The sequence below is a fragment of the Diplotaxodon limnothrissa genome, linkage group LG16 (genome assembly GCF_057381915.1).
Source record: "Diplotaxodon limnothrissa isolate DT_005_m linkage group LG16, D_limnothrissa_male_GT1.1, whole genome shotgun sequence".
In the NCBI taxonomy this organism is placed as follows: Eukaryota; Metazoa; Chordata; class Actinopteri; order Cichliformes; family Cichlidae; genus Diplotaxodon; species Diplotaxodon limnothrissa.
Genome location: NC_140611.1, coordinates 5,573,744 through 5,582,921, shown reverse-complemented (window position 1 = coordinate 5,582,921; position 9,178 = coordinate 5,573,744). Strand labels below are relative to the sequence as shown.

At 38.2% G+C, this 9,178-nt stretch overlaps 1 protein-coding gene across 2 annotated transcripts; it reads right to left on the bottom strand.

The window, feature by feature from the left end:
* Nucleotides 1-1,603: 1,603 nt before the first annotated feature.
* Nucleotides 1,604-8,858, bottom strand: LOC146615600 (uncharacterized). Of its 2 annotated transcripts, XM_085374585.1 has the most exons (7): nucleotides 8,795-8,855; nucleotides 8,615-8,716; nucleotides 8,263-8,339; nucleotides 8,016-8,199; nucleotides 4,851-4,993; nucleotides 3,211-3,314; nucleotides 1,604-1,748 (listed from the first exon to the last, which is right to left on the bottom strand). In XM_085374585.1, exons 1-7 carry the CDS (start codon nucleotides 8,853-8,855, stop codon nucleotides 1,604-1,606), a joined length of 816 nt encoding a protein of 271 aa, XP_085230711.1. The 2 variants fall into 2 exon arrangements, with proteins under 2 accessions (XP_085230711.1, XP_085230710.1); XM_085374584.1 differs by having other exon boundaries at nucleotides 8,016-8,339; nucleotides 8,795-8,858.
* Between the last annotated feature and the right edge of the window lie 320 nt (nucleotides 8,859-9,178).

Below are 9,178 nucleotides of genomic sequence, written 5' to 3'. Positions count from 1 at the left end.
TATGTACATTTTGTAGTATTCATTCCACCTCATTCATTTCTGTATTTTATGTATATAAGTTTAGATTCGTTATTTAAAGTTGGTTTACACAGCTTTGTGTATGTATGTGCAATGTGTGTATATATAGACACGTGTGTGTGTGTGTGTGTGTGTGTGTGTGTGTGTGTGTGTGTGTGTGTGTGTGATTTCCATTGCTGTGCTTGAGAGCCACCATCTACTGGAACCAAATTCCCTGTATGTGTCTGCACATATACTTGGCCAATAAACACGATTCTGATTCTGATTAATTCTTTTCTGAGGCCCCCGCAAAGAAAAAGGAAAAAATGTCATCATCAACATGTTTTTCTGAATATGAGAAATGTTCCCCTTCCCCACACCCAAGACTCCAAAAAAGGCAGAGGATCCTAGTTTTAGAATGACAGGCTTGAAGCTAATTTGATTTTTTAACATTGTCCATGGTTCATATGTTTTCAGAAATGTTTCTTTTAATTATATTACTCATTATGTGAGCTGCCTACTTCAGAGTGAGTCCTTGCACATGCTATTGGGTTTTTATTGTGCGTGCCTTTGTATGTTTGTATGAGGCAAACCATATATCATTTTACGCTTTGTTTCAGAAATTAAATGAAAAATAAATGCACATTACATTTTTGTGTCTGATTTTTTTTTTTTTTTGCTCTACATTAGACCTACATTTTTTTTTGCAGTATGCTTACCAGTCAGTAATGTTTTGGTTAAACTATAAAAGCATTTGTGTCTAAGTCTTAAAACGATGGTGAAATGTTTTAATTCTTTAAACACAGAGTCAAATTGACTGCTGACTCACTTTATATCCTGACATATGATTGAGATGGTTTTCATTATTTTATCATCTCTTGCACAAGTGAGTCTGTGTTATGTCATGTGAAAAGCCTTAACTTTTTTGACAGTAGAGACTTGAGAATGATGTTGCTCATATGAAAAGTGCATAAAAATGATCAGAAATAACAGAGTAAAAAAAACAACAACAACATTCTTCCAAATGGTGTTCACTAACATTTAACACAACAGCACCCTCTAGTGGAAGCGCTTGTCATTTCAAACTGTTCAAGAGGCGCTAGATTGTGGACAATGTTATACCAAAAATAAACAAACAAAACCAAAACAAACAACTTCAGATTTAAAGATTTTCCGTTTAAAAGCAAAGCAATAGTTTGTCAGCATTATTTTAAAATATATTCTCTCATACTCTTTTATATTCTCTGTTGAAATTGTTGCCTTTTTGACAGACACCAGTGAAGTAAACTGAAGTAACTGAAGTAAAGTAGTCTGCAGGCTCCCCCCCCCCCCCCCCAGCACTTTAGAAACTACAATCTTTGTGTGTTTACTAATAAACGACTGTGTTTGATTCTCTGAATTAAAAACTGGCTGCTGATTAAATGTTGTAACAAGAAATACAAACATTGGCTAATTTTTCCGTTAATGTAATATTGCAGATTTAAAAAGTTGCACTTATTTATAGTGAGAATAGAATTCATCATTAAAATGAAATTCAGAATAGAATAACAATCATAGCTAAAATTTCAAAGCATGTAAAAATATATGGTCTCGATGTAAAATGGTGTTATGGTATTTTTTTACAGATCCATTTCATAGAAGCTGTACATGAAATATCATTCCAAGTCCTCTGGTCTGCAGCTCTTATATGCACACAGTCTTCTTCACCATGCCGTGAGCCTCCATTATTGGGTTCATTTTTTGCCCAGTTCCTGATAGGACAATTAACAATAAAGGTGTTTAATGAGGATAAAAAATTAAATATGACACTCCTGACTCTACAGCTCTTTAGCTGTAGGAAAAATTGAGGTAAACAAATGCTTTTCTTAGGACATAGTTATGGAAGAAATAAGCCTACACAGAGTACAGCAAAGTCAAACACACTATTCCAGATAAAAATAATGCAGTGTATTAATGTGGTGGTTAGCACTGTTGCCTAGGTTTAAATCTATTGGCTACCAGAGTCCTCTCTGTGCGCAGTTTGCATTTTCTCTGCCTATGTGAGTTCTCTGTCACTTCCTCCCACAGTCCAAAGATGTGTGCTATCTTAATAGAGGAGAAAATGGATAGATGTCATGAAATATTTAAAACATTATAACTGAGTTCTTCTGTCAGCATGTGCCTAAAAGAAGTCAGTACAATCCATCTTTAAAGTTCTGCTCTTATTTTGGCTCATCCTACTGACATGTAGTCTAAGGAAATTGGAAAGAAAAGTGTCTGGACTTCTTTGAGTTGCTTGAAGACGTTTCACCTCTCATCCGAGAAGCTTCTTCAGTTCTAAGGTCAAATGGTGGAGAGTCCCAGATTTGCCATCACCAGTGTGTGAATGTGTGTGTGAATGGGTGGATGACTGGATATGTAAAGCGCTTTGGGGGACTACATTGGAGAGACCAAACAGCTACTTCACAAGCGCATGGCACAACACAGAAGAGCCACCTCCACAGGACAAGACTCAGCAGTCCATCTGCATCTAAAGGTCAAAGGTCACACTTTTGAGGATGCCAATGTTCACATTTTGGACAGAGAGGACAGATGGTTTGAAAGAGGAGTGAAAGAAGCATCTATGTCCACTGTGAGCGACCATCTTTGAACAGAGGCGGGGGTTTACGACACCAACTGTCTGCCATTCATAATCCAGTTTTGAGATTCTTCCCAGACGCCTCAACGCCCGCTCACATCCTGGGCCATCTGATCTCAGGAAATCACATGATAGGGTGGGGCCAGGTTTCACTATGAGCTCACCCGAAACCCTGGCTGATTGTGACCCACACCCATTTCCATACCTTGGCTCATGTGATTAGGTAGAGGATCATCAGGAGGTCCTTTTGTCCCTCTTTGGGGGGAAACTCCAACTGGGTTTAAATCTGGGACTCTCCACCATTTGACCTTAGAACTGAAGAAGCTTCTCGGATAAGAGGTGAAATGTCTTCAAGCAACTCAAAGAAGTCCAGACACTTTTCTTTCCAATTTCCTTAGACTACATGTCAGTAGGATGAGCCAAAATAAGAGCAGAACTTTAAAGATGGATTGTACTGACTTCTTTTGGGCACATGCTGATGACCTGGATGACTGAGAACCTTCACAGACCTACTGACATGTAAGCTCTATGTTCATGAGAAAACATCTGCTAGAAATTCAGTAAAAGTAATAAACTGAACCACAGTAAAGACTTACGCCAGAGTGAGTGGAGTTCCATCTACCCATTTCCACAGTCCCTCCGTTCCATAGTCAGTCAAACCAATCCAAGTGTTATCGTTGATGATTGTAGCGAGAAAGTTCTGTTTAACATGCAAAAAAAAAATTTGTTTATTTTTTAAACAGAATTTAGGGTGTGCTGTTTTTTTGAAGAAAATTCTCAATTTCTTTGACACATTTCTCACAATCAGGTAAATATTTTTTCCTTCAGTGCAATGAGCTAACAGGAACCTGAAAACTAACACATGTCACATCAAGGTGGAGAACCAGTGTGTACATCACATTCATCTTCTGCTTTTTTACATTCTGTTGTCTTTTTCTGCCTCCACACATCACGTTTCTGATTGTTCCGTCGTTAGCTGGCTGACTGCATAAAATATTTATCTAAGCAGACTTGAGGTTTCAATAAGTCATATGTACATTCACAGAAAAGTACAGATTGAGAGGCACCCTGAACCAAAACGGATACTGCAGCATTCTGCAGTGCCATGCAATACCCTCTGGTATGCACCTAGTTGGTCAGGGGTTCATCCTAAAGCAAGATAACGATCCAAAGCATGAGTCCAAGCTATCCCAGAACTACCTCAATAAAAAATAACATGATGGTAAACTTAAAAACATGGAGTGGCCAGCACAGTCTGCACACTTAAACTCCATAAAGCTGGTTGGGGATGAACTGGACAGAAGAGTGAAAGCAAAGCACCTACAAGTGCCTGTTTGATATAACGATGTGGATCGGATGGCAATATGAAAACGTCTATTGTTTCAAATTATGCTATCGCTTGTTTTGTGGTGTTGCAAAATAAACTGTTAACGGCAATATTTTATCATTTTGATGGTTTCTTAAAGTTCTCTCTTTCACTTATATTTAAATTAACCACACTACGGACGGAGAACCGACTGTTTTTATGCGTTGTAGTTAGCAACAACATGGGTAAAACCGTCACGTGGCTCTGCCGTCTGCTTGTTTGTTTTCCACATAAACCTTTCACAATAAAGCTGAAGATCCTATTGAGATTTTTCAAAATGAATCACATGAAATAGTATGCAGAGTGTTTACAGACGAGAAGCTAAAAAGAGCCGTCAGGTGCTAAAAAAATAAACCTTAGAACAGGCTCTTGCCAGCAGCACGTTGTGTAATAAATACAAAGAAAATTGCGGCCGTTTCAACTTTTGCAACAGTCAGTCCAGCTGAAAACACTTCACCCAAGTCGGGTTGCCCGAGCTTCACAGAATTTACAGAAAATGTTACATTTTTGTGATTTATATCGTTGGATGATAAATGTCTTATATCGGGATATGAGATTTTGGTCATATCGTACAGCCCTACATGGGTGTGTTCAACTGTTGTATCTGCCAAATGAGGCTACTTCGATGAGTCTAGAGTTTAGAATACATTTTGATTCTGTGATTTCTTTTTTCACTCAATTGCTTATTTGTGCTATGCTTTCATTTAAGACTACAATGAGACATTAAATAGCATAATTTTTAATAAACAACTAGAAAAAATGTGTGTTCTAAAACGTTTGACTGGTAGTATATATATATATATATATATATATATATATATATATATATATATATATATATATATATATATATATATACACATACTGTACCTGTTCTTCAGAGTTCTTCATCACCACCAGATCTGCCCCTTTGCCTCTACAGTCCTGTCTAGCTTCACCCCAGTTACCAGATCTTACAGAGAGGAAATAACAACTACCACTGAATATGCTCCATCCTGTGGGACACGTTTTTTCTGGAAGAAACATCAAACAAGAAACATCAAACAGTAGTTTTAATAGTTATTAACAGTACCTATTACTTATTATGTTAATATAAATTAGTTTTATATTAACATATTTTGTCAGTTAGATCAACTAAACATCACATGTCCTGCTGGAGAATCAAGATAAAACAAATTGTGTCATAAAATAAAATTGTGAAAGCACTAGAACCAAATTGTTTGTGTGCTCATTTTGATGAAGGATGTGACAGATCTAAGTTACCAGTGTTACACACCACACTTTTCACATATTTTTCAGCCTCACATTTGAAAAAAAGCAGTCCTACATATTTATTTAATATGTGGATTGAAGGACATATCCAGGTCAAAAATCACTCCAAGGTTCCCCACAGTGTTACTGGAGACAAAAATAATGCCATCCAGAGTAAGCATTTGGTTAGCTATCGTATTTCTAATCTTTTTAGGGCCAAGGACAATAACCTCAGTTTTATCTCAATATAGACGGAGAAAAATTAGAGTTTATCCAGGTCTTTATGTCTTTAAGACATCCCTGCAGGTTAACTAATTGATGTGTGTTATCTGGCTTCATGGATAGATAAAGTCAGGTGTCATATGCATAGCCATGAAAATGCATGCTATGCTTTCTAATGATACTGCCTAAGGAAAGCTTGTATAATGTAAACAGAATTGGTCCTAGCACTGAACCCTGTGTATAAAGAGGACTCTCCATTTGCATCTCCTCCTGTGGCCAGTTTATTATCCCAGAAGGGTATCTGACAACCAGCAGGGCATAGGCTTGATTGCTTATATCTTGTTCTTCCTGTTCAGCTGACTCCTCAGGACAAGCCTTACTCTCTGCAGTTATTTGGTTGCGGTTTTCCAAGAGGCCTCTTCGTGTTTCCCATTTTCCTGTGGGATTCTCAGGTACTTGTAGCGGTCCACAATGTCTGCAGCACTGACTTCTGGTAGTGCAATCCCCTCATTTCTAACTACCTTCCCTCTCTTTGTTACCTTCCGACTACACAGGCTTATGCAGAATAGCAGTGGAGTCACAGCATCTCTTTGGTAAATCTCGCACTTGATGATGACTTGTACAGTTTGCTTGAAGTTGGCCTGTAGTGTTGTTCTCCACATCTCCACTGAATTCCTGATGAAGGCTCTTAGGGTCCTGGTGGTTCTGGGCATTATAAGATCCATTTGTGAGGCATTGAGTTTATTGGCTTTCTTGCAGTTAATCCAAGAGATGCAAAGGTTGGTCAGCCTGGTCTTGCCGTATTGAGTTACTGCTTTTTTTCCTAACAGTTAGCTAAGACTGTGAGTCTTTGCTTGGCACGCAGTTTTTAGTCAGGTATGGACACCTAGTTGTACTTCTTAGGAACCCCTCTCTTCATCACTCCTTTCAGCTGTTCTCATAGTGGGCTAACTTCTGTCTGTCTAACTCTCTGTGGTTTCAGTGATGGTTACAGTAGGCATTATGCATAATGCTAAATTCACATCTTCAAATAGACTTTTGGAGAGTACTTCACATACTAATGGTAATCAGCCACTGAGGCACTGAGGGTCCAGGTTTCCACCATAGCCCTGATCTTCTTGTAACACAAAAGGACCTGACGCACATAGCAATGCAAGTTTTCAAATGTTTATTTGCAGTGTTTTTCTTGTTCCTTTCGTCTGCATGGATTTCCAGCTTCAGATCGGCACACACCTCACAGTTCTCTTGTCAGGTCCCGCCGACCTACTCAAGTAGGGAAGGCATGATTAGATGATGGAGACCATCATCATGACCTGCACTGATCTGACACCACGCCATAAACACATTGCTTCACCCCTCCCCTGCAGCTGGGCCACAAACCACACACACACTCTTCTCCTTCAGGTGCTCTCATATTCCACACCTTGAATGCACCAGTTGTTCTTGGGGCTTGGAGTGTCAGTCTCGGAGTGTGGGGATTATGATATCTCCATCCTGACCTGACATCCCGGTTCCCTCTCTCCATAGCGTTTGTGTTTTACCTTGTAAATCTCTAGTTGTGATAGCAGGTGCTTTTTCTAGTTGTTCAAATACTTAGCTAGTAGTTGTTTTGATTTTAAACTAGATGTCTTTTCTTTTTGTGTAGTACTCTTTCCAAAGTCAGTACGATTTTGATAAAAGTAGAAAACTATTTGATATTCGTCTTAAATTAATGTTGAAAAGAAAAAAAAAGTTTTGATTATCTGAGTGTCTTTGTTGTGAATCTGTGTTATGAACAATGCCTTAACTGTTCTGAGGTCTGCATTAACAGTGGCGAGGCAACGAGACTTTCCAGCATGACCCACCGTAAGGAAGAGGCAGTAACAGTTTGACTGAAAACTGTCAGAGATTTACAGTTAACAAACAGTCAGGTGAGTAAACAACACTGAGACACTTGAGATTGATAATGTGCGGCACGGGTGAATCTCAGACAGAGAGACACACCGAACTGCAGTATTCGTTTACTTTTATAGGTTACATCGTCAATATGCAAATATAATCACATTTCCTGTTACGCAGGTCCTGATGCTGTCTGTGTGTAAGCTGTGTGTGTGTGTGTGTCATAAAGTGTGTGTGCTACAAGTCAATTTCTAAGAATAAGATAATGCAAGTCAACTTCTGCGGATGTGTATTTCTGTACTCATCTCTTGCGGTAAATGTCACAGAGTCACAGGGTCAGCTTCCTGTTTCAACAGAAAACTGTGTCTGGTGAAATATGTGAACATAAGTATAACATAACATTTGAAGCATAATCAAATAAAACATTAAAAACTCCCTGACAAAAACGATAGGTTATTTTGGCATTTCATCCTTATTATTGAAATAGTATTTAAACTTCATTCATCAGAATTTCAACTTTATCCTCAAAATTTTAGATTTAAATATAAAAATTCAAAAATTCTATTCATTAAGGCACAAAGAGACAAGGACTTTTCACAATACCTGGAAAGTGAATCCTTGTTTTTCATTATTAACTTTTACAAACACACACAAGTAATTTCAACAGGAAATACACATACTCACTCTGCTTTGACAAACTCTGAAGCCGTTCCAACTCATTTGCCTTTTCAGCAAGGTTGGCCTGCAGAAGGTCTCTCTCCTCAGTCATGGAGGAAAGCTTGTTTCCGGTACTGGACAGATTTGCCTTAAGAAGGTCTCTCTCTTCAGTCATGGAGGAAAGCTTGTTTCCGGTACTGGACAGATTTGCCTTAAGAAGGTCTCTCTCTTCAGTCATGGAGGAAAGTTTGTTTCCGGTAGTGGACAGACTTGCCTTAAGAAGGTCTCTCTCCTCAGTCATGGAAGAAAGTTTACTACTCACAGCTGAGACATCTGCAGCTGAATCATGAACTAAAATAATTGGAGATGCATGTTTTTGAGACACAGAAAAAAGCTTGTGCATAAATTTTTATAGTTTTTAGACCAAAACTAAAGTATTTCAAATTTGCCTGTAGGCAATGAAAAATGTTCTTAAACTGATATTTATGATAGTGTACTCTATGGGAGAGTATGAGTGTGTGTGTGTCACAGTTCATTCAGCATGGTCTGAAACCATCCAAAATACAAAGTTCGAGACATTTTATTCTGTTCATATGTGGGCTCATGAGTGTTAGAATCAGACTCACAGTAAACACCAAGGGTGATGAGTCCGATTAGCAGGAAAAAACTCAGCAGGCCCAAACAGGGAATCACACCTGAGTGGAAACTCCTCTTATAGTTCCTTGGACCTGAAAAGAGAAACAAACACTAATGAAGTGGAAAATAGTTATGACTGATGATAAAAATATGTCTACTCTGTTTCTTACCTGTGCAGTTTTTTGCATTGTCAAATTTGTCATACTCAGTATTCATATAAATTTCCTCCATCATTTGTTAGAATGCCAGATATTCCTGAGATGGTCAGCTCTGCAGAACAGGCCAGCAATACTGTGAATGCGTCATTAGTTTCAATTTCTTCTCTTAATAACTTTAGGGGAACTAAACTTATCACAGTAATAGCTGGGCGATGTGAAAAGAAACAAAAGTATTTTTTTTTCTGAGGAACTTTCAGTTCCCTAATACAAACCAAAAGTGATGGGAAACAAGCTAACACTGTGGGAATTAGAAGATTCTTCATGTGAATCGTTATACAAGTTGCACATTTTGCAAAACACAAGTGGAAACTTAGTCACATAGTTTTGATGACACCA

Bases quoted from the DNA above. Each gene is read 5' to 3' on its own strand.
- LOC146615600 (XM_085374584.1), bottom strand. From the start codon at position 8,858: ATGATGGAGGAAATTTATATGAATACTGAGTATGACAAATTTGACAAT. The intron at 3,315-4,850 runs GTACAGTATGTG...CATGTTAAACAG, and splicing joins TGAAGAACTCTGAAGAACAG to AACTTTCTCGCTACAATCAT. The intron at 1,749-3,210 runs GTAAGTCTTTAC...TTGTCCTATCAG, and splicing joins GGAACTCCACTCACTCTGGC to GAACTGGGCAAAAAATGAAC.